The sequence below is a fragment of the Thamnophis elegans genome, chromosome 2 (genome assembly GCF_009769535.1).
Source record: "Thamnophis elegans isolate rThaEle1 chromosome 2, rThaEle1.pri, whole genome shotgun sequence".
In the NCBI taxonomy this organism is placed as follows: Eukaryota; Metazoa; Chordata; class Lepidosauria; order Squamata; family Colubridae; genus Thamnophis; species Thamnophis elegans.
In genome coordinates, this window is record NC_045542.1 from 50535771 (window position 1) to 50560728 (window position 24958).

Genomic DNA, 24958 nt, shown 5'->3' on the forward strand with positions numbered 1-24958 from the left:
TAAAAAACGGTCTTATATTAAATTTGGTTATAACAGAACATATGTAGCTCAGGACTGAACTATGGAATATTTGGTGCTTTCTCAGCTTGGTTGTTTGCTTGCAGACATTTCATTACCTGACAAGGAAACATCATCAGTGCCATTAAGAGTGGGGCTCGCTCCCTGTTTATATACAAGTAGCTTGCAATACAGTACAACAGTTTGATGGGAGTGTGGTTTTCTTCTTGGTAGTTCCTTGATTGGGATTCTTTGCTTGTTTGTCTGTTGTTAATTCCTGCTTATCTGAATATTGGCTGCTGAAGGAGATGGCCTTTTTTGTTTCTTTTTTAGGTTTTTGCTGAGCACTATGGCTAAGGTGTCAGAATGCCAAGGTTCCAGGAATTCCGTAGTAGTTTTGAATTTAGCTTGGTCTAGACTCTAGGATGTGAAGAGTTTTCTCATTGAAATTTGAGTCAAGTCTCTATGTTTGATTATGCATACTTTGTGCTGACTGCCTGCTGCTCTGTGTGGTTTCAGATAGTAATTTCCAGCAGTAGCTAGAGATGCTTGGGATTGATTCTGTGCTCCATTCCTTTCCCCAATATTATCTGGAGCAAATAACTGGTTCTAGAAGAATGGTATCTACTATTTGAAATTGAAAAGTTTTAGCAGTAGACAAGTCCCCCAGGATCCAGAAAGTTTCTGTTTCCTTCCAAAGTGTAATAGAAAAGCTTGACTTTGTGTAGCAATACTACATCACTTTCATATAATATATTGCTATTGTTGGTGGGAAGGCTTTATAAGATGAAGGTAGTGTTGGCATACTAAGCAAGGATTTTAGGGGTCATGGATGGAAGTTGAGGTGAAAACAGATAAGCAGCTGAGCAAAGCTAGAAATAATTTAATAGTTATTGTTGCTACTACTGTGATGCACTATTTTATAGTATGACATAATTGTCTGGAAACTTTGTGCTTCTCTAAATTGGCAGCAGATATTCAGGCTCATTCCTTCATACTAGAATCTAGATACTTCCTTAAATTGGAAATATCCTAGATCCTAGGATTTTTGGCATGTCAATCACTGGGTTATAGTTTTCCCCCTAAACCCTTCTCCGTTATGATTTGCAGATTACAACATATATTAACTGCCCTCTCAGAAATATTAGATGCAGCCAGCACCTGTGAATACTGGTGCCAATCTTTTAGATAAGAAGGCCTCTTTCAACATTTTGGCCTCTGAGAATTCTGCAGAATATTGTGATTGCTACCCTCAGCAAACATTAAACCCTTCATGTTCTAAAATACTTCCAGCAATCAAATATGGGTTGCCTTACTTAGATTGAGGAGGAAAGATGTAGATAGACCAGGAATCTCTCTCCTTGCACCAGGAAGGGAGGCGTGCCCTTATCCAAGCTTTCATGCGATCCTTTTTACTCTTAAAGAGAAAGAGAGAGAGAACATCATTGGGAAATCAGTTATTCTACATTGAAAACCAGGATCTGAAAACCAGACAGCAGACCAGTAAAGAGTTCATATCGTTCTTTAATTAGCAACAGCAATAGGATTATGATATATACCACTTCACAGTGCTTTACATCCCACTCTAAGTGATTTACAGAGTCAGCCTATTGCCCCCAACAATCTGGGTCCTCATTTTATCCACCTTGGAAGGATGGAAGGCAGAATCAACTTTGAGCTGGTGAGAATCGAACTCCTGGAGTGAGCAGCGACTTAGCCTGCAATATTGCACTCTAACCACTGCACCACCACAAGTCTTATTTTTGTTCTTCTGTCCCTGGTTCTGACTATATTTTGCTGGTCTTCAAGCTGAAGATCATCTCTGACAGGGACATCTTGGCTGTAAACCATGAACTAAAACAAACAAAGCTACCTTTCAATCCTTTACACAGGTAGTCCTCGACTTACAACAGTTCATTTAGTGATGGTTCAAAATTTACAATGGCACTGAAAAAACTGATTCATGATACTTTTTCACACTTACAATCATTGAAGCATCCTCAATACCTTTTGGTCACATAATCAAAATTCAGACGCTTCACAACTGACTCATATTTATGATGGTTGCACTGTCCAGAGATCATGCAATCACCTTTTGTGACCTTTTCACAAGCAAAGTCAACGGGGAAGCCAGATTCACCTAACAACCGCATCACTAACTTAACTGCACTGATTTACTCAACAATTGTGGCAAGAAAGATCATAAAATGGGGGAAAATTCAGTTAACAAATGTCTCACTTAACCACAGAAATTTTGTACTCAATTGTGGTTGTAAGTCGAGGATTACCTGCAGTGTTGTTATGAGAACAGAATGTTGTGGAATGGAAACAAATAATGCGTATCCCTTTCAACTCCATACAGGGAAGGAAGAAAATATATGTAAAATGCACAGGCTCAACTTCTTACAGATCTCAGCTGCAGACAAAATGACAGAATTGTGTGGCAATGGCAGGTGGCCAGCTATGACTATAACAATTTCCCCATCAGATAAAATGAAGCCGCTCCCGTCATTGTCAACCCTGAAGCCATTTTGGAGTGTCTTCAGAACTGCTGCCATAGCAAGGCAGGTTGGAGCTGTGGGAATGGGAGAGGGGAATAGAGAAGATAGCTGGGGACTTCTAGCCAAAACAATTTTTTTTCTCCTGGAAATCAAGGACATTTCCACCATGTGCTGAGAAGGTGTGGAATGAAACCAATTGGAGATGGGACTTTGAGGAGCACCTTGGCCTCGGAGTTATGTTTGCATTGGGTCTGTAACTTGGAACCTTGACATATTTGCTTCCTGGAAAGACCTAGAAACGTGATGGCGAACCTACAGCACACATGACATCGGTGGCATGTGGAGCCATTTCTGAGGGCACGCAATGCATTGTCCTGTCAGCTCCATCGTGCATGCATGTGCTGCCCAGCTGATTTTTGGCCTTGATTTTTGGCTGCCTCCGGAGGTTGAAAAATGGCTAAAAATCAAGGCCAAAAATCAATTCCCGAACTTCCAGTTTGCATGTTGGGTGGTTTTTCACCCTCTGGAGGCTTTTCTGAAGCCGAAAAACCACTCAATGCGCAAACTTGAAGTTTGGGAATGGACTTACGGTTTGTGTGTTGGGCTGTTTTTTGCCCTCCCCAGGCACCTAGAAAGCCTCTGGAGCCTGGGGAGGGCAAAAAACGGACCTACCGGGCCCACCGGAAGTCAGAAAATAGACCGTTTCCAGCCTCCGGAGGGCCTCTGGGAGAGGCCGTTTTTGCCCTCCTCAGGCTCCAAGAAAGCCATACGTGCATGAGTGGGGCAGCGGGGGGGGGGCACGGTCATGTGCGCATGTGCAGGGGGAAAGCGCAGGGGGGCATTAAATTATGGGGGTGGGCACACGAGCACATGCGCTTTTGGCACCCAGGGCAAAAAAGGATCACCATCACTGTCCTATAATGTGTCAATCCACAGTATTGCAGAGGTAAGGGAGCCTATTCCTCTTTAAGAGGGCATCAATGCTCTAAAAACAGGCTTACCCTGTCAGGAAGCAAACAAACGCAAGCTAAGTTTCCATGCCACACATTTTGGTATGGCTTTGTACCAAGAAAAAAAAGCCAGATTGTCTCCAGGGGTACAGATAGCTGGATGAGGTCAGTGTAGGGTTTCTGCTGCTCCCTGCATTGTCACAGAAAGAATTATATGGTGGATACAATTTCCAACACCAATCCTACAGTGAAAAGGGAACCTGTGTTTGTGTGTGTAGGCAGAAATTAAACAATGTCAAAAAATATCCTGAATTGCAACATACTTCAATTCTCTTTTACCTCAAAAATCTCTTTATATTATGAAGTCCAGCTTTCAGGTATAGGCTCAGGCATGTGACTAATTCAATACCTCCGGCAGAATTTTAGAAGCCAAATGTAGCTGAATCGAAATATGTCATCTGGTTATAATTCCAATGTGGAGTTTTACAAAGGAATATTCTCAGAGATAGACATTGCCCAAAAGCATAAGGGGAAAAAAATTCAACAAAGCTTGAATTTGCTCATGCTATTATATGGGTCAAGTCACTATGATGTAAAAATCACAGTCTGCTGGAAAGCAAATTATGCCAAGTGAGACAAAACAAATCAAAGAAGTTCCCAAGGTGGCAAATGTAAACTTAAAATTATAAAATTCCAAGCATTAAAATATTAGCTACAAGCTAGGAAACGATTGTTCGTTTCAGCTCTGAAAAACCTGACAGCTCTCTTGTTGCTTATTATTCAGAGCTCAGTGAGCATGCATTGTTTGAAACAAATGATTACATTTCAAATTAAATATATTCCTAGTTATTGGGAATTTATGAACAGTTTGCCAATTAAAGTTAGACCTATGGCATGATCATATGTTATCTCTACCAAGCTGCATGGTGGGAAAGCAGGGTGCTCCCTGTTCCAGGCATTAAGATAGCAGTAGTTCGTGTTAGATAATTAGGCAAATTGGAAGAGAAATCCTGTGCAATAAATCTTTGGTCCTTATTGTTGCTGCACCCACAACTGCAATTTCTAACAAATGAATAGCAACTGCTCAATTATACAGATTGTGTATTAAAAAAAGGAAGCCTTGGGCTCTTCATGGAATTTCACACGAAATCTGGTCATTCTAAGCATGATGATTCCAATTATTTAATGCATGGTGATTTGGTTCAGTCCTTTCTCCATAGTCCAGTTGGGCACTTGCACTACTGGGAGGCAACAAAATATAAACCCATCATGCACAGACAGACCTTTCCCTTCTGAGAGAGGATCCTATTGCAAACAGATGACTAGAACAACAATAGCATAAAGTGTCATGGTTGATAACAGCCAAAGTCAATGACTTGTATGACCAAGACATGTGCATAAGATTTCCCTGGCAGGTGGATGCAATAAGATATATAAACACGGAAGGTAAACAATCCCAGTATTAAATTTCATGTATTTTACTCTAGGGTCATCAATGCTAGAGGGACTTCATTAAAAAAAATCTCTCTTATAGTTGGACAAATCCCAGTGCAAAAATGTATACTGTTCTCCAATTATTTTAAAAGAAGGACACTGCTTTAAATGTCAGGTTAAAGGATATATTCTCTATCAATACTTGAACCATCTCCAGACAATATCAGAAGGCTCTGGGGCAACTGTTAGGTTTGGATATATATAGGCTAAATTAATAGAAATCATTTGTTGATTGGTTCCATCTAATGCAATTGGTGTAGATGTTCTGATGTTGACCCTTAACAATTGGTTGTTCTCCACCCAGTGCCTTTCAGTGATGGCAAATTTAAACAAAATTCAGAAGTGTAATGGCCGCAAAGCATCTGATTGGAGAAGGCAGCTAGATTATAATAAATCAATGTTATCTACATCCCAGTGATAGTTGGTTATAACAATACTGTTACTTATGTGGTACTTCACCACATCAATCAATTCCTGTTCCTTTCTTTTTCCTTACAAAGTCTTTACTATTTAGAGACTTCTATAACAGGAACAGGAAAAGTGGATGCGGTGGCTCAGTGGCTAAGATGTTGATCTTGTCGATCAGAAAGGTCGGCACTACGGCGACCCTAGCACCATGCAATGGAGTGAGCTCCTGTTACTTGTCCCAGTTTCGGCCAACCTAGCAGTTCGAAAGCATGTAAAAATGCAAGTAGAAAAATAGGGACCACTTTGGTGGGAAGGTAACAGCGTTCTGTGTGCCTTCGGCATTTAGTCATGCCAGCCACATGACCACGGAGACGTCTTCGGACAGCGCTGGCTCTTCGGCTTTGAAACGGAGATGAGTACTGCCCCCTAGAGTCAGGAATGACTAGCACATATGTGCGAGGGGAACCTTTATAACAGGAATTTGCAAATACCCTTCAAAGCCATCAGGTGGGAATAGACCATGCTGTTCTCAAATACCAGGACCAGAAGCAAAACAGCCTCCTCCCCCATCCCCAATGAATCTCAGCATTTCTTAAAAATAAGGAAAACTGTCTTTCTTTTGGATACTTGGCAATAAATCCAAGATCTATGAGTTTTATAGAACTGAACAAGTATGAGCTCAATTTAATATCTTATTAGCCCCGGGTACTAGACAGAGCAATAAGTCAGTTTGTTCTAGTGGTTAAAATGCTGCCCTAGAAACCAGGAAATAGTGAGTTCTAGCTATAGACATGAAAACTAGCTTGCTGGCTTGGGCCAGTCACTCTTTCTCAGCCCTACTCACCTCAGAACATTGCTGTTGTGCAGAAAATGGGCAGAAGTAGAAGTACTGTATAGGTTTACTGCCTTAAGTTGTTTATAAAAATAATAAAGGCAGGATATAAACAAACAAACAAACAAAAATGAGCATTATGATGAAAATGCTTGGGGATGAACTGTTTTCTGGTATAAGAACACTTTTTACTCTTACCTACTGACTTACTGACCACACGAAGCCTTTATAAGCAGAAGAACACCGACACAGACATCCCCTAGATTCTGTTGAAGATGTTATCTAGCCTGATAATGAAACATTCGGAAACCAACCCACAAATTTGGCGAACAAACAAACTACCCTCACCCACCCACCTGAGCTACAGATATTCGCCACTATTGCAAAAATACAGTACATCCTTGCCCTTTGATTCATTGCTCCATAACAAAAAATATGCCGTATTTTGTTCAGTTATTAAACCCGTGGTTGCCATAGAGTGCTGTTCAACTTTTACCCTGCTCAAAGGTTTGCATCTACTATGGAGCACCTGATTCCACAATGCCCATCAAACCAACTTAATTAGGAAGGATTATTTAAAGCTGTTGGGGGCACATGAAGTCTAAGCCAGAAAGCTTCCCCGGGGACATCAACAAATAACTGAAATTTGGTTTTGATTATTTTGCAGTTGGGTTTTCAGTTTCAAAAAGACCTTTTATTCCAAGCATTTGTGTGTGTGTGTGTGTGCGTGTCTGTGTGTTTGTGTGTGTGTGCATGCGCACATGTGTGTTCCAATTTTCATGTCAATGATACTTTGGGTTTATTTAACCCCCCTCCCCTCCCCCTTTAGCAAACCATTAAAAGGCTAAATGATATTAACAAAGGCAAAGGGAGAAGAATCCCATTTTCTATCTATCAATCTTCATTTGTTTTGTCTATAAGAGATAATGGAAACATATTCCGTCAAATGTTTACCTATGTTTGGATTCTTCTGAGCAACATATTGTACATGCGCAGATTCAGTATTTTGCATGGTTTTTTTAAAAAAGGTCTTCCGACTCAGTTCTCCCAACCTGGAGTTATTTGGATGTATTGGACTACATGTTCCATCACTTGCTGTTTATCATATTCAGTGTTGGTTGAGGATTATAGGCACTGGCATCCAGTATATTTGAGAAACATCAAGTGGAACAAGAGTGCCGCAATGTAATTTGAGTTTCTCTCCTTGGGAAAACTAGAAGTGCTAGCTTGCTTACAATCAGCTTGATTGCTTCTAGAGTTCACATTATGTTCAAAGTGATGGCTCAATTACTTTATTCAAACCACATCTACTTCAGAAGACACACCTGGTCAGCATGAATAAAGATGTAGGAGAAGAAAATACAGCAATAAATGCATTTTGGATAGTAAACATTGCAAAGATAAACTGAAATTTAGGAATGCAAGCCATGCCAAGATTAAACATGTCTACCCCCAAAAGCAACATTTGGCTAATGGTGCACCTGCTTCATTTTTTAAAATGTCAGCTTCTCATCCAAGAAGCTTCTTCAGCTCTGACTTCCCCACCATCCAGTCAGAGCTGAAGAAGCATCCTGGATGAGAAGCGAAACATCTTCAGAGAAAAAAACAGAAAGTTCGATTGCCTCTTGAAAAAGCACCTTTGGGATGTAACTGCATAATGTCATAATTTTGATCTAGGTGCTGAGTGCCTAGCTTGCAAATGCATGTCTGTGGGAATGCTGCAATACTGGAACTTGGGGGACCAATTCAAAGTACAAACAGTTGCCTAATGTAAGGAGGTAGCCTGAGGGCCACCTGTTATTGACAGGGATTTTTTTAAAAGCCTTCAGAGTTTCCATTCCATTCCATTCCATTCTAGAAATGTACTAAATAAAGCAGAAGTGCTTCTGATCAGACGACAGGCAGGCATAAAAATTTGGGAGTGAAGCTGTTCCAGAAATTGGCAATCCTAAAAGATCAGGTTCACAGTTTGAGAGTGTCCTTGACATTTTACTGATGTTGATTTTCTGGGAGAGCGAAACAGAAAGGGGTGTAGTTGAACAGCCGTACTTAGTGTACTAGCTTAATTTTAACTGAGTTGATCTGATTTTTCTTTAAATCCTAGTTTGATCATATCTATATGATTATCATGAACTTAAAAGGGCTCACTCTGAACAGCAGATGGTTAGATGTACAAAATATTGTACTTGAGTGTGTTATTTGGAGATCATATTATATCAATATTGAAAGATCTGAACTGTTTTCTGGGCTCTGCTCAAGATAATGATTTTAATCTTAATAGTTTTTTTCTTTCAAACTATTTTATTTTATTCTATCAGATTAATTAGCAGAAGAAAAATTACTGTATTTTTTGGAGTATGACTTTTCCCCCCCAAAGGGAGAAAATCTGGGTCCGTATTATACACCGAATGCAGCATTTTTGGCCTCATGAAAACCCGCCCATGCACATCCCATTTTTCACAAAAATAGATGTGCAGGAGCACTCTACAAGCCTCCCAAAGCCTATGCATCCCCTGTTTTGCAAAAAATGGGCCCTTCTTGCTCATTTTTTAAAATCTTAATAGTTTTAATGGTTTATAGTAGTATAAATTAAGGGACTGTCTTATAATGCCATATGTTGCTATTAAATTGTAAGTAAGGGCCATTCATTTTCCCTATATTGCACTCACACTGTGGTATATTTAAATTTACAATTGCTCTCCACCTCGCACTCATTGTTTCCAAAAGAGGTATCAATATTTTTTTTTAAAAAATCTGGCCTTTTAAGTTTAGTGTTTTGTTGTTCCATTTTTTTCAACCATTTTATTACTAATTTCTTGTTCTTCCATTTTTTTTCACTCGAATGTGCAACATTATGATGATTTTTGAGCAAGAATATTCAATCAATCAATCCATCAGTCCCACCAACCAACCACCTTTCCTGGTTGGGGAGATACAGTATAGGTGCAACATGGTGAAACAGTCTGGCTCCAGGTTGGCAAAGAAGTGAGACAAGGCCATAAACTCTCCACTTATTTATTCAACCTATTATGCCAAATGTGTATTAAGGGAAACTGGACTGAAAGAAATTAGTGTAGTTATAAAATATTTAGAAGAAAAATCTATAGCCCTCTCTATGCTGATGATACCACACTGATAGCTGAAAATGCAAATAATCTATAAGCCCTAATAATAAAATTCAAGGAGTACAGTGAAAAATGGGGCTAAATTTAAAAACAAACAAATTACAACAAGTAGAGTCTCCACCCATAGAATAGATAGTCAAGATACTGAAGTGGTGAATAGATTCAGCCTTTTAGAATGAACTATCAGTAATTAGTCAATAATTTTTTTAGCAATTGGCAATTTAATAAATTTATATGCCGCCCAATCCCGTAGGACTCTGGGCGGCTTACAGAAACAAAAAGAAAAGTAAAAGTTAAAATAAAGAAGAGATACAATTTAAAAAAAACACACCAAACATTCCGTTTAAGTGGGGCTGGACCTTGATCAACAGCCCCAGGCCTGCCGGAACAGCCAGGTTTTCGTGGCTTTTTGGAAGGCCAAGAGAGTGGGAAGGGTCCGGATCTCTATGGGTAGATCATTCCACAGGGCCGGAGCAGCTACAGAGAAGGCTCTCCCCCGGGGAGCTGTCAGCGGGCATTGTCCGGTCGACGGCACCCAGAGAAGGTCCAACCTGTGAGATCTTATTGGTCTTTGGGAGGTATGTGGCAAATGTGTTATAGGCTAGCACTTGGTGGAGCAAATATCAGCCTTGTAGCTTGCACAACACTGATATTTGTGGGTGTACTGTAAACACATTGTAGCATTTGAATATCTCTTCCAAGTCCTTTAGAGTTGCTCCACCAAGTGATGCCTCTTTGGTGATATTTTTAAAATATCTTCATTTTAAAAATTGACAAGACTGAAAAATCAGCTACTGAATATTTCAGGGCCATACTAGATTTGACACAATTGCAGTTGTTAACTTTGCAATATAAACAGGAAATGACAGGAAGCCTGAACAGTCTTTGGAGGGTGCTTTTTATTGTACTTCAGTTACCAATGGAGTCCTTCCTAGAAAGTCCACTTGGTCTATATTTACTTAACAAAAACATTAGTATATACTGCTTTTGCTATTTATTATGAAAGTGCATAATTAATGGTGTGTCTACTTTGGTCCTCAGTCTCAAGAACATCTTTTTTTCTAGAGTCTCAACATCTTTTTTTTATAGTGTGGTGACCACAAATGCAGTATTCAAGGTGTGGTCTTACTAGGGCTTTATAGAGTGGTATTAGTACCTCACTTGATCTTGATTGTATCCCTCTGTTAATGCAACTTGGGATTGCATTGGCTGCACAGTCTTCCAGCCCATTCATTTTCTCTAATTAAAGCTGGTCTTCCTTCTCATTTCACTGTTGTTTTTAAATGTGATGTTGCAGAATTGGAGTTTGACAGATTGGATTCAATTTCATCAAGCCTTAATTGTTTTTGAGGCTAATTAATTTAGTATCATTATCTAGCAGAATGCTGTCATGCAGTCCTTGCTCGCCATTCCAGTTTCTATAGAACGGTTATTTCAATAGTTACATTCCACATCTTCCGAGTGCCCAAGGACCATGCTCCTTCCTAATGGGTGTTATGTACAATCTCTCTAGTTGCCCTTGGTCACATTTAAGCTTTAGGTTTCTGTCTTGCTATTTGCTTCCTCATAACCATCTCTGATGGTTTTTCTGTTGTCTTGAGCAACATTGGGATTTAATGGGTCCCACTACCAATGGCAGAGTTTTGCTGTCACGTAGAGCTAATGTAGCCTTATCAGTTTCAAATTGCCAGTGACTTTTTCTCTTGTTTTTAATACCCTGCCTACTGATGTTAACTAGCATTTCTTAAATGGCTTCTTACTGGCTCAGGAAAAAAAAAACCCATCATTAATGAGACTACTGCCTTTTTATACTGACGTTAATACAAAGATTCCTGTGGCCCCATGAGACAAAGAGGCAATTTTTGCCCTTACTTAGGAATCCTAATAACAGTTAATGGTAGAAGAAATCACCGCTTGAAATTAAGGAGATTATATAGCCCTTTGAAGGGGGGAAAAAGGCTAATATCACCTCTACCTCTTTCTGTGTGTGCGTGAAGAATATCTTGCTGAAGGCAATCAACTTAATGCTGGTGCCTCTCACATCATTTAGCAAACAAACCACAGATTCTTGGGCTAATGGCGCTTGAGTTTGCTCTCCTCCTTCCTGTTTTGACGTGAAAAAGAAGTTTGGAGGAAAAGGCTGAGCATTCTCTCTAATCCCCAAACAGAAAAGATTTCTGTTGCACAGCTGTACTGCTAAGTAGAGTGTTACAGCTAGCTCAGCTCCAATCTGTAGCCCTAAACTGCCCTTAACCTTTAGTTGTTTTTCTCCTGTGATGAAATAAGATTTAACAACTAATATAGGTTGCTTTTTCTGGAGTAGGATCATTTTATCCTTTGCTCAGGCCAAACTGTAACCAGGTTGGTAAACTGTAACCAGCTCTAATTATAAAAATTATATCCTGACCAAGGTTACCTTCTCTTTCAATCTCATGGCTGGAATGGTTGTGTCCAGCAATGCATTGGTCAATATGCTTTTCTCCTTACTTTCCTTACTTTCCAATGAAAGCAGAAAAGGGAAACGGAAACGGAAAAAGATATGTACATATCTGTATGTAAGAATCTCAGATAACCAAGTGATCACCCTCTTTCTTGCAAGCCATAGCGCATATTTAGCTATTTGTTTACTTGCTCAGTTGCCAATATATCTCAGAAGAATCCTCACAAACATTTATAAGATGGTGCATACTAAAATATCCTCACTCCAAATCAGCAGTGCTTGGAACTGAATATATCACAGATCCTCTTGAGCACAGGTCTCCTTCCATGACAATCATGCTCCTTAGCATAAGAATTGCTGAAGGTGGCATGAAATCTACCCAGATGATTGATATGATACAGAAGATTTATGACTTTCCTCTTTATCCATAACATTTGGATACTGGCTTTGGGGAACTAGCTATCATAACATCATGTCTATGATAGCTAGTTCCCCAAAGTCAGCATCCAAATGTTATTCCATCTCATCTTCTTCTCCCCTACAACAGTTTTTCCCCAAGTTGGCATCTTGCATGTGAGTTGAATTAACAGTCCACAATATTTTAGCCATGCTGGCTGGAGATTGTGGTGATTGAAATCCAGAATATCTAACATATGGGAAAACTGAGGGGGAGAGACTGGAAACAGAGCCATTACCAGCATCTCATTCATTTAGGTCCAAATTGGATTTTTGTGTTTGTGTGATTACATAGTAGACTATCTCAAAGACAAAGTTCTGGAGTTCTGATTCAAGAAGATGACATATGAAGATTATGTGATAACAAGTGGAGAGCTAGAGTAAAGAAAAAAGTATAGGAAGTTGGAATCAAATAGAATGGGGTGTCAAACTCGATTTCATTGAGGGCAGAATCAGGGTTGTGTTTGACCTCCGAAGGGCTGGGAGGGTATGGACAGGGGGTGTGGCCAGCTCGACGTCACTCGTGCCAGGGGTACCTGTGGTGGCCTGAGTTCTCTGCCAGCAAAAATGGACTCCGTTTTTGCTGATGGAGGCACCGTGGGCCGGTTCTTTGCTGTTTCCAGGGCAGCCCCACAGGTCAGATCTAAGCACCCTGCGGGCCAGATCCAGTCTGCAAGCCTTGAGTTTGATGCCCCTCATATAGAACTTCTAGATATTTCTGGCCAAATGGCTGCTTAAGTTTAAGTATTTGTGTTAGCTCTGTCAATATGATATATTATTATATACTGTGATATACTGTGATATGTGATATGATGACATGACACAATCTCTTATGGGCATATTAAAGTTATGACCCATGTAATTTCTCTAGCCCACAGGCTTCAGTTATTTATTCATGAATAAATATGTCAGTGCCCAATAGATAAGAATATATTGGCATGATATGTTATGCTTCTGCAAATTAACAAGGATCGAGGAAAACATTTCACTTTCTTCTATCGCAAGCAATCATAACACAAGCAAAAAGGTGCCAAGTAAGCTGGCTCTCACTTACTAAATTGCCTTCATCATCCATGTCATCACATTCCGGGAGTGGATCATCCAAATGAAGCTGCTGAATCAAGACTCTTGAGGTGGCTTTGCCATTGTAGTCTGCTGCAGAGCTGTGGCTACTATGGATGCTGCTGGTCCGGTAAAGAGAAGGCACCTGCAGGGTATCTTGGAAGTCAAAGGAGCCTTTGGTTTCTAGTGACTCCATGCGGTGAGGTATAGAGCCGTTGATGCTCCCAGTCTTGCTGGACTGCTCTTCATCCGAGCTGTCCCCTTCTTCTGAACTCTGCTTCCCATCCCCTGACAAAAGCGATTTATGTTCACTGCTCTGGTTTGTACGGCGTTTCAAGCTAGGTGCCCGCCCAATGCTGTTCCAGCTCGACCTGCGGCTGTTCCAGCTACTTCCTGCACTCCATGGGCTATGTGGAGAACTCCGGGCACTGACCTGAAGTGATGCAAGTGAGAATACAAGGGATATCAACAGAATGCTAGAAGCAACAACTCAATTAACAATGACAAAAAGATATCAATGTTGGAATAAATTAATTTTAAAATATGCTGGCAAACTGGGAGCAAAATGGCAAGAAGTAAAGGATACAAGGGAGAAGATGAGCGACATACCGGGGATTTGAGATCAAATGTATTAGGATCCATGGAGATGCCACTAGCTCTTCGGGAACCATAGTCCTGAGCCACTTCTCCATGGATAGCACTTTTTGGCATGGACATGGGTGTAGCAGCTGTGTGAATGATAAGTGGGGGAGTCAAGCTCTTCTTTAGCTCTGGGCGGTCACAAAGAGCCATCACTGAAAAAATAAGAAACGAAACATTTGTATCATGCCCTGTATAGTCAGAGACATATGAGTTCATAAGATCAAGACAACTTTCCCATGTGTCTTGATCATTCCTCTTTCTTATGTCTCTCAATCTTCTAATACAAGACTCTCAAATCTTCATTTTCCAGGTACTCTGGTCCTTTTACCATGAATGAATGCTCATGAATTACTGATAGCACTCCTCTGTTTTCCTACTCTTACTTTAAGATACTATCAAGGCCAGCTTCCTCTCTGTAGTATGCAAGATGGACAGCAATCACATCTAGCAGAGGTGTGCTAGAAATGGTCTTCTTGTTGTTCCTTAACTGCAACCACTTTTTTTTTTCTATCACAGAAGTCAGGATTTAATGGGTTTTAACCTATGACAGCCATAGATTTCTCGTTCTTAAGATACACTCAGAGCAATATTTTCTCTTCACTCTTTATCATAGATTTTTGTCCCAAATATGAGCTTTATACTGTATGATGATATTCAAAATTATCGACATTATTCCATGGTCCTCTCTCATTGTTGTTGAGTTCTTCCAGTAAAGAGAATCTTTCTGAAGACATTTCTTACATCATATTGACTTGAGCTATAAACACATATACACACACACATTGTTAATGCCATGTTTACCTGAAAATAAGACAGGGTCTTATTTTCTTTTGACCCCCGAAATAAGCACTTGGCCTTGGGGAGGTCTTATTATTTTTGAGGTACAGGAGGCAGCGAGTGTGGTCACCTCATGGCTGCTGCTGTGTTGCAATATTCTCAGGCAGAGCTTATTTTCAGGGGATGGCTTATTTTAGGGCATAGACACAAAAGCCTGATTGGGCTTATTATCCGGGGAGGTCTTATTTTCAGGGTACAACAGCTATTGTATGTGCACTACCAAAAATCTGGTACATTTTGCCCCTAGATAGTAACAAATATAGACGCATCTCAACCCCTTTGCTGCCATATAATGATGAATCCAGGTTTTTGCAGTCCATCTAGTTCATGGGTATCAAACTCATGGCATCAAGTTGCTGTCATGTGACGTTTCTTGATGTTTTTCCCCTTTGTGGAGCTGGGGTGAGTGTGGCTTGCACATGACACATCTGGTCTTCAGGCCGCCAGTTTGACACCCCGATCTAGATATTCCTAAGGAAACTAATTCAGACACATTATATAAAGATGTCTATGGAGATTCTCAGTCATCCAGTCATAGTTGCCTCAAAGATGCTTTCTTTTTTATTCAAAAGGCAACTCAACTGTTTTTTCCTTGAGGAACAAGAAGAAAACATTTTGCTTCTCATTCAAAAAACTTCATCATCCCACCCCCACCAGAACTGATGAAGCTTCTTGTGAGAAGCGAAACATTTTCTTCTCCTTCCTGAAGGAACAAAAAACCAGCCCAGTTGCCTTTTAAAGAAAAAAAAGCACCTTTGAGACATTATATAAAGACTGAACTCTCTGGAAAAGGCTCTAATGATGGGAAAGGTGGAAGGAAAGAGAAGAAGAGGACAACTAGCAGCATGATGGATGGACTCAGTTATGAGAAAATTCTTCTTTCTCTGCTTTTTTTTATACTTCACAAGCAAGGAAATAAATATACATGAAGTTTCATGTAACAAATAGAAAACATTTATTTGCAGGAAAAACAGCAGCAATCATATTGTTACTTACAAGCTGGATTTGAAAAATTTTTCTTAAGTCCACACTCTTCTTCCAAACTATGGGGGAAAAGTTCCCCCTCAGAATCGGACTTAGTAGCATCCCCCTAGAGAAAAACGAAGTGTTTTAGTCCAGCAGGAAAAATAGGATAAGTTACCTGGCCATTCCCCATCTGAATATGAGGACTCTTTCTCCCCCACCCCAAACACAAGAATCACTGTTCCACAGTAGGACACCACCTTCCACAACATGAGGCATGCAAATATTTAATTCCACATCTGTAGTCCAGTTTCACTACACAATACACTTTTGGAAAGGGCAGTTAAAGACTTGAGAGAAGCAAGTACAACTGGTTTAATCTCATTCTGCTAGACACTCAGCCTAGAAGCATAGTTAAGTCCCAGGCTTCTAACATTCCCACCCTCCCTTTCCCCAAGGTCTTCAAAGGAACTCTAACACATCTTAATTCCCAAGCATTTATCACTCGTTCTGTTCTAATCAATAATTTAGCCCAATCACAATAGTTTTAACCAGACAACTGAAAGTATGTCTTGGTTTTTATACTGAGTAAATGAAGGTGGTGGAGAAGGCAGAAATTATAGTCAATTGAATGCAGCCTTGAATCAAAATATACTGTATATACTTTTCAGATTGATTCCTATAAAATACAGAACCATTCATTTGAATAGTTGAAAGGAACCCTCACATTTACCTCTTGAAATTGATTAATCAGAGATCTGGTTGAGAAGGATGAAATCTGAAGTGGCCTTCTACTGGTATTTTAGCCATATGATTCAGGGGAATGGGTATTCTGCAGCTGGGCCTATCCTTGATTTAATTCATCCAATCATTAGGATGAATTGAAGGGCTGTCCCTCAAAAATAATTTTTGGCTTCTGACAGTGAAATCAGAATCAACAGACTGTAAATAATGGGCATTTACTGTACTGTCAAGGTTCTTTTATCAAATTTTGAGTTTGAGTTTTTGAGTTTATTATTTATAGGCCGCCCTTTTCCCTGAGGGGACTCAGGGCGGCTTACAATTTATAGGGAAGGGGGGGTACAAGACAATAAAACAATAAACATGAAAACAGTGCAAGTAAAAATAAAACACAACATTCATCATTCGGGTGGGGGCAGGTTACGATCTTTATCCCCAGGCCTGACGGGATAGCCAGGTCTTGAGGGCTGTGCGGAAGGTCTGGAGGGTGGTGAGGGTACGAATCTCCATGGGGAGCTCGTTCCAGAGGGTCGGAGCTACTACTGAAAAGGCTCTCCTCCGCGTAGTTGCCAGTCGGCACTGACTGGCAGATGGAACTCGGAGGAGGCCTAATCTGTGCGATCGAATAGGTCGCAGGGAGGTAATTGGCAGGAGGCGGTCTCTCAAGTACGCAGATCCACTGCCATGAAGGGCTTTATGGGTGGTAAGTAGGACCTTGAAGCGCACCCGGAGATCAACAGGTAGCCAGCGCAGCTCGCGGAGGATGGGTGTTATGTGGGCGAACCGAGGTGCGCCCACGATCACTCGCGCGGCCGCATTCTGTACTAGCTGAAGTCGCCGGATGCTCTTCAAGGGCAGCCCCATGTAGAGCACGTTGCAGTATTCCAGCCTAGAGGTCACAAGGGCCCGAGTGACTGTTGTGAGAGCCTCCCGGTTCAGGTAGGGTTGCAACTGGAGCACCAGGCGAACCTGGGCAAATGCCCCCCTGGTCACAGCCGTCAGATGGTGGTCGAAAGTCAGCTGTGGGTCCAGGAGGACTCCCAAGTTGCGAACCCTATCTGAGGGGTATAAAATTTGACCCCCCAGCCTGAGTGATGGAGCACTAACCAAATTTTTGGGAGGGAAACACAACAACCACTCGGTCTTCTCCGGGTTGAATACAAGCTTGTTAGCCCTCATCCAGTCCCTAACGGCTTCAAGACCCCGGTCCATCATGTCCACCGCTTCATTGAGTTGGCACAGGGTGGACAGATACAGCTGCGTATCGTCCGCATATTGGTGGTATCTTATCCCGTGCCTCCGAATGATCTCGCCCAGCGGTTTCATGTAGATGTTGAATAGTAGGGGGGATAAGACCGAACCCTGCGGCACCCCATATGTTAGGGGCCTAGGGGTCGATCTCTGCCCCCCCACTAACACCGACTGCGACCTGTCCGAGAGGTAGGAGGAGAACCACTGTAAGACAGTGCCTCCCACCCCCACCTCCCGCAGTCGTCGCAGAAGGATACCATGGTCGATGGTATCGAAAGCCGCTGAGAGATCAAGGAGAACCAGGATGGAGGCATGGCCTCCATCCCTGGCTCTCCAGAGATCATCGGTCAATGCGACCAAAGCGGTTTCTGTGCTGTAACCAGGTCTGAAGCCGGACTGGAAGGGGTCAAGGTAACTAGCTTCCTCCAAGGACCGTTGAAGCTGGAAGGCCACCACCTTCTCAACAACCTTCCCTATGAAGGGGAGGTTGGAGACTGGACGATAGTTGTTGAGTACAGCTGGATCCAAGGATGGTTTCTTCAGGAGGGGTCTCACCACCGCCGCTTTAAGTGCAGCGGGGAAGTGCCCCTCCCGAAGGGAGGCGGCAACAACCGCCTGGATCCAGCCTCGTGTCACCTCACTGCTGTTAGTAACCAGCCAGGAGGGACACGGGTCCAGTACACAGCCCTCATGGCCTTGTCCACATCCCCGGGGGCAACATCCTGAAACTCAACCCAGGGGTGATCTACCAATTCATCCTCTTGTGCCTCGGCTGGATCTGCAAAGGTGGAGTCCAAATCTGACCGAAACCGAGCAACTTTGTCCGCTAAGAATTGGACATAATCCTCAGCCCTACCCTGCAAGGGGTCCCCCGTATCCCTCCTATTTAGGAGGGAACGGGTTATCCTAAACAGGGCGGCTGGGCGGGACTCAGCGGACGCAACCAAGGTGGCAATATATGATCTTTTTACTGCCCTAAGTGCCCTGATGTAATCCTTGGTGCAAGTTGTTAAGAGTGCTTGGTTCGATTCAGATTTATCGGACCTCCACAGGTGCTCTAGGCGTCTCCTCCGGCGCTTCCTCTCCCGGAGCTCCTCGGTAAACCAAGGGGGCCTCCGGGATCCGCCGCCTCGGAGGGGCCGCAGTGGCGCAATCCGGTCAAGGGTCTCCGATGCTGCCGAGTGCCAGGCAGCAACCAGAGTCTCCACCGGACTGTGGGCAAGGGTATCAGGAATAACCCCAAGCTCCATCTGGAACCTCAAAGGGTCCATAAGTCGCCTGGGGCAGAACCACCTGGTCGGTTCCTCCTCCCTACAGTGGGGGTTTGGCCTCCGAAAGTCAAGCCTCAGTAGGCAGTGGTCTGACCACGACAGGGGTATGATCTCATTACCCCTCAGACCAAGATCACAAGTCCACTGCTCCGAGAGGAATACGAGGTCGAGCATGTGACCCGCTGGGTTGGGCCCCGAATTACCTGGGTCAAGCCCATGGCCGTCATGGAAGCCATGAACTCTTGCGCCCCATTAGAGTGTTCACCGAGTGAAGGCAAATTGAAGTCCCCCAAGATCATAAGCCTGGGGAACTCAATTGCCAGCTCGGCTACCGACTCGAGGAGCGAGGGGAGGGCTGCTGCAACGCTGTTGGGAGGCAGGTACGTTAACAGCAAACCCACTTGACCCTTGAGGTCCAACTTTACCAGCAGGGACTCACACCCAACAAGCTCCGGAGCAGGGATCCTACGAGGTGCTAAAGACTCCGGGATAACAACAGCCACACCTCCACCCCTTCCCTGGGCTCTCGGCTGATGAAGCACCTGAAATCCGTCTGGGCACATCTCTACGAGGGGGACTCCTCCCTCCGGGCCCAGCCAGGTTTCAGTAATACATGCCAGGTCTGCCCTCTCGTCTAAAATTAAGTCCCGGACGAGGGGAGCCTTGTGAACAACAGACCTGGCATTTAGCGACAACAGCCTGAGACCAGGGTCCTGATTACCCGCGCCATCTGGCCTCAGAGTGGGACTCATAGGGCCGGAATGGTAATGCAATTCATAAGATTTTTTTTCTATTAGAGGGTTATCCCAGAATTTTTTTAATGTTGATTTGGTAATTGTCTTTCTCTCCTTCATTTCCTTTCTTCACCTCATTTTTAAATCAAGCATTATTACCATTTTGGAACCCATCTCTGGGGCAATCAAATGACAATAGTGATATATTAAGACACTGCTCTAAGCCACTTGTTATTTGTTTTTGGTTTAATGAATTTTGTGTATAAGCACTTTATCTTATAAGCCATGGTTAATGATTAATTATTATATTTGAACTCAGTTAACTTTGATTTATTAAGGAAACTACAATTAAGCAATTGTGGCTTAATATAATGTAATAACCTATTATATGAACCAGACGTAAAACAGCCCAGAAGGACTGAAGGCTGTTTTTTGGGGAATTCTGACCCAAGATAGCTTCATAAAGACAGTCAACAGAAGGAATAAATTGGTGATAACACACACACAAACACACACACACAAAACCTTATGAAATCAGGAAAGAAAGGCAATTAACCCAGCAAAATATAATAAGACCCATGCTGCTGTATTAAAAAGCTTTAGCTCTCCATGATGGCACTTGATGCTTGAGAAAAACTTGAAAAGTGGAATGGGTTTGGTTGGGAGGATAATGTTCAATCGCAGACTTTTGAAAGTAACTGAAAATTTTGCCTAATTAGCATCCAGGTCACATCATCAATGTACTGACCTTTATTTTTTCCAGTTAAATGTGTGTTTGTGTATCTACATAGATAAGCATATCTGCAAGGCATTTCTCTCCAATCAAGCTGTGGACTTTTAAAAGATGTATCTTGCATCTAAGCACAGGGAATTCATGAATAGGAACCCCTGCACCTTTCTATTCCTATTCAGCCCTTGAAAAACATAAAACAGTGAAAGAGCATGAGTTCTGCATGATGGTCCATTTGGGTTTGGCCGCTGATCATGGAGGTTTGAAAGAAAATCCCTTACTTGACAGGGTTCTTCTTTGCATTTGACATCCAGTGAATTGTATTCATTCAAACATGATTCCACCAATGTCCACTCAAATCTTTCCCACTAACACTTAGAGGTCAGGATCAAGGCAATGAAGCCAGCATCCACATCCTTGGGCTCCTTCCAACAGGACAGAATCCTGTTTTTCAGGGTTAAAGTAAAATTATTTTAAGCAAATTTTGAATCATGGTAGGTGGGGGGGGGGGGCATTTAAAATATGCTTCTGAAGAATACAGAACATTCAGTTAAAATGAACTTGTGACTAGATTTCTATTCTGACCCAGAGTTAAGTTGATGTCGCTTCCTTCAGATATTTTCCCAATAAACATATTAGAAATCATCTGCTTCTTTTAATGCTGAAATAAGGCTAAAAGCAGTAATCCATTCACATCTGCAACTCATGGATTGATTCATTAGTAATTTTGTTAGGTCTCACCCATATTTCTTCATAAAGTAGTATAAGAAGTACAGTGTAAAAAAAGATAAAGTAATTTTCTCTTACTGGTTACCCTAATGCATAATTAATTTAAGAGTAGCATTCAGTCTTTCATGATTAACCGATTCCATATACCAAAATAATTGAGTCCAATGTAAGGGATGGTCTTTATTTATTTTGTGTTGCTTAAAAGTCATAATGGAAATGGTCCCTTGAGAATGATCCTCAGAATTCATAATGTGGTTGTGACATAGCTGCCCATTTCTCTTTATTGAGACAGTGCATTTGAGCTCATTTTCTGAATGATAAATGATTAACTTGAGCTAAATTGCAATCTTAATTAAATATTTATGCTGTAAGCCACCCAAAATCATTTGACACAAGATGGGCAGTAAATAAATTTCATAATAAAACAAAAATAAAGTAAATAAAAATATTTCCAAAACATTATCTCTGTTCATATGCTTCAAAATCTAATGGGTAATGGATTAGCTTTAAGCCTGGAGAATTTAGAATGTCAACTGGAACATTGTATCCTGTCAACAAACTTTTCCTGCAATTCAAATCTGCCTTAAAGAGGAGCATGTGAATGTGAGAAAAATGCCTATGCAGACCTGTGTCTTTACAGTTTTATTAAACATGCAAATTAAATATTTGTATATTATATTACAAATCATGTATAATGATGCTGGGTCCATATCGCAAAAATATCTTCACAAATATTTGAAGATAATGCTCGTTAAAAAATTCAAAAAGCATTAACGATACTTGTCGGTAAAATCATCCTTTAAAATAAGGAGGGAGTCTGCATTAAAAGCCTTTCGATAACACTGTAATTGGCAAAAATGGAATTCAGTATGCTTTTTTTCCTTCATTTTTTTAGTCTGTGTTACAAACAGGTTTTTTTTAGTTATTAGGTGACAGTTTGTCTGATGTGATACTTAATACAAGTGCCAGTGTATTTTATCCTCCCTCCCTTTAGCACCAAACCCATTTTTAACATCATCTGGCCATAGTACCCAACAGCAACTTGAAAATGTTAATCACACTAATTAACCACAGGCAAGCCTTACCCACCTAGATTCCTGAAAAATTACCTGTTTTTTTCTCTCTCCTACTTTGCCTTTCTGAATGAAAATTAGATGAGCAAAAAGTATGGTTTGTTCATGATAAGCATGAAACGTGCCAGGAATTGACCAGTGTGTAGGGAAGGCAGCCTATGGCTATAACGGCTGTCCTGACTGGTGCTCTCCAGAAGTGTACATCATGCTGGCTAGAGGATGGTGTAGTTTCAATATCTCTGGAAAGCACCAGGTTGGAGAAATCTGAGCAGTCAAAAAAAAAAAGGATCTAAACAGAAGCCCCCACTTCCAATGCCCGAAGAAACTGAGGAAAATAGGGAAGGACAGGTTTATAACAGAATTTGTGATGTGCTTGATTTCATAGATCTAAGGCAGGGGAGTAGATTTGCGTAATGTCAATATCTGATGCATACAATGGTATGTTGTTTTTTTTCATTCATTTTTAAAAGACTGTAACAATATTCTACCAACATTTTGGAAATCCTTTAAGAAGGATTTATATTCATTCCCCCCCCCCCCCCCCCCGATTTTTCCTATGTACTCTTTTTTCTAACCTCCAGTCAATTAAAAATAAACTCTCCAAGGTCTCTGGATATATATTATATATGCTGTCAGTAGCTGCCTCAATTCTAGAATGGCTTTTTTCAGGACAGTCTTCTCACATATGAACATCCACAAAGCATGCTTGATTTTAGGTCCCGTCTGTCTTTGATACGTTTTCCTAGTGTCTCTGTCTCTCTCCCTTTTTCTCCCTCTTTTAAAAAAAAGAGAGTTAAAGGGTTAAGTGACAATTTGTAAGGCATGTCTATAAGGAAGATTATGGCGTGCATCTATATGTTTTATATTTTCTTAGAATTCATGTTGGGCGTATGGGGCAAGTTTCTTACTGACCTGAATGAACGCTGGGCCTACATTCATACTCCTTTGTTGTTGGTAATACAACTGAGACAGCTGAAACAATAATGCTCTGTCTCCAAAAGTTGGAAACATAAACTTATATTCATTAAAAAGCAGTGTATATTAATAGGTAGATGGCAATGATCAATTATCTTGGCTCAATCAAAACCAAAGTTTTGATCAGGGCACATTGCTAGCATCTAAGCTGGTAGGAAGTTCAAGAGCTTCCTCTTTTAGAAATGCTGGTAGGGGGCCTACAGTTTATGAAAAGAACTCTATTAAGAAGTAGGAGTCTAAAAGAGGTTTTTGCTCACTGGAGAGATACCCTCTTAATTCCCTCAAAGAAGGAAGAGACTTAAAATCAAGGTCAACTTGACAATGAGAACAAATTCATAACCAAACATCTATCATAATGAGAATAGTGGCAATGATGTGACTGCTCACAACACAGAGACAGAGAGACAGGCAGAGAGAGATTGAGGGAAGAGAAAACTATCAGACAAAGCTTGTGGTGTTCATGCCAGATTTTACGTACCACTGACGAGTCGACAGGCAGCTGAATACAGCTTAACTGCCTACTCGCTGCTTCCCGTTTGGTGATTTCCTGAAGTAAAAATGAGGAAGGAAGGTGAGGGGATGGAAGGAAGGCAGGAAGGAAGGTGGATTTTTCAAATTTTATAAATCTTAACATCAAAATTGAGAGAGTGGATAAAAGGGTAATAAGTATATTGGAAAAAAAGGAACAACAGAGAAGGGGAAGGTACCCATTGCAGTAAATTTTGTACCACGGAGAAGCAATTGAACAGGTTACACTACCCTTGATTTATCTGATGCAGCCAAAGTCAACTCTGAATACCATTGATTCAAGCTCTTGAGAAGACATTTATAGACACATAATCCAGATCTTTAAAGTAAGAGCCCTGTTCATATTTATGGCTTGCAGTGACGTGCGGTGAGGTTTATGCCTGGTGAGGCTCAGCTGGGCATCTCTTCAAAGACTCGCCAGCTCCAGCGGAGTTCCTTCCCAGACTTTGGCGAAGCAGCTCAGTGGGGCAGCGGTCGGCCTCGGCGGGGAGGGGGGAATTTGCATCGCGGGAGCCGCCAAGTGCCCAGGTCTGCAGCAAAGGCGCTTGGTGGCTCCCGCGATGCAAAGTGCCCCATCGCCGCCACCCGCTCGCTGCCCCAGCCTGCAGCCGCTGCTTCTCCAGGCTCTGCCGCTGGAAGTCCTAGATCGCCTCTGGGGGAAGGCTGAGCGAGAAGCGGAGCGAAGCTTCTCCGTGGCCTCCCGGCGCTGCGCAGAGGCTCTCGCATGACCGCGTGCCAGCGGTCAGCAGCCCGGAGCAGCCCCGGCTGTGAGACAAGGCAGCGCTTAAAGCAGCCGCTGCCACCGCCACTCCTTCGCCCGGCGGGGCGTTCCTGCCACCTTGGGCCGCTTTGCTGCACGGCAGCTGCTTCTGCAAGGAGGCACTGGGCCAGGAACTGGAGAAGCCGGCGGATCGCTTGGACTGGAGCCTCCATGGAAAGGGCACGACGTGGCTTCCGAGTGATCCGCCAGCTTCCCCAGTTCCTGGCCCGCCTCCTCCAACAAACAATCCTGCTGTCCCGGCCTGCAGCCAGCCAGCCCCCCCCCCGCCTGACCTGCTCCCTGCCTGGACTCACCGCTCTTCTCCTCCTCCTCTCCTCTCGTCCTCCCCACTCGTCCTCCCCACCCACCCAGCCCATTCCTCCCCCAGCCACCACTGTGTCCAACATGCCAGGCGTCTTGCGTTTATGGCGGACATAAATGCGAGACGCCTAGCCTGTT

The 24958-nt window shown here is 42.2% G+C and overlaps 1 protein-coding gene across 1 annotated transcript in view; it reads right to left on the bottom strand.

The window, feature by feature from the left end:
- CACNA1G (calcium voltage-gated channel subunit alpha1 G) overlaps window positions 1-24958 on the bottom strand; it is a 484357-nt gene that overhangs the window by 100881 nt on the left and 358518 nt on the right. The window contains exons 14-18 of the mRNA XM_032212057.1: window positions 23690-23758; window positions 15741-15834; window positions 13875-14059; window positions 13258-13698; window positions 1314-1414 (exon numbers count right to left, since the gene is read on the bottom strand). Of these exons, the coding sequence (XP_032067948.1) occupies window positions 1314-1414; window positions 13258-13698; window positions 13875-14059; window positions 15741-15834; window positions 23690-23758 (890 nt within the window). The remainder of the gene's footprint in view (window positions 1-1313; window positions 1415-13257; window positions 13699-13874; window positions 14060-15740; window positions 15835-23689; window positions 23759-24958) is intronic.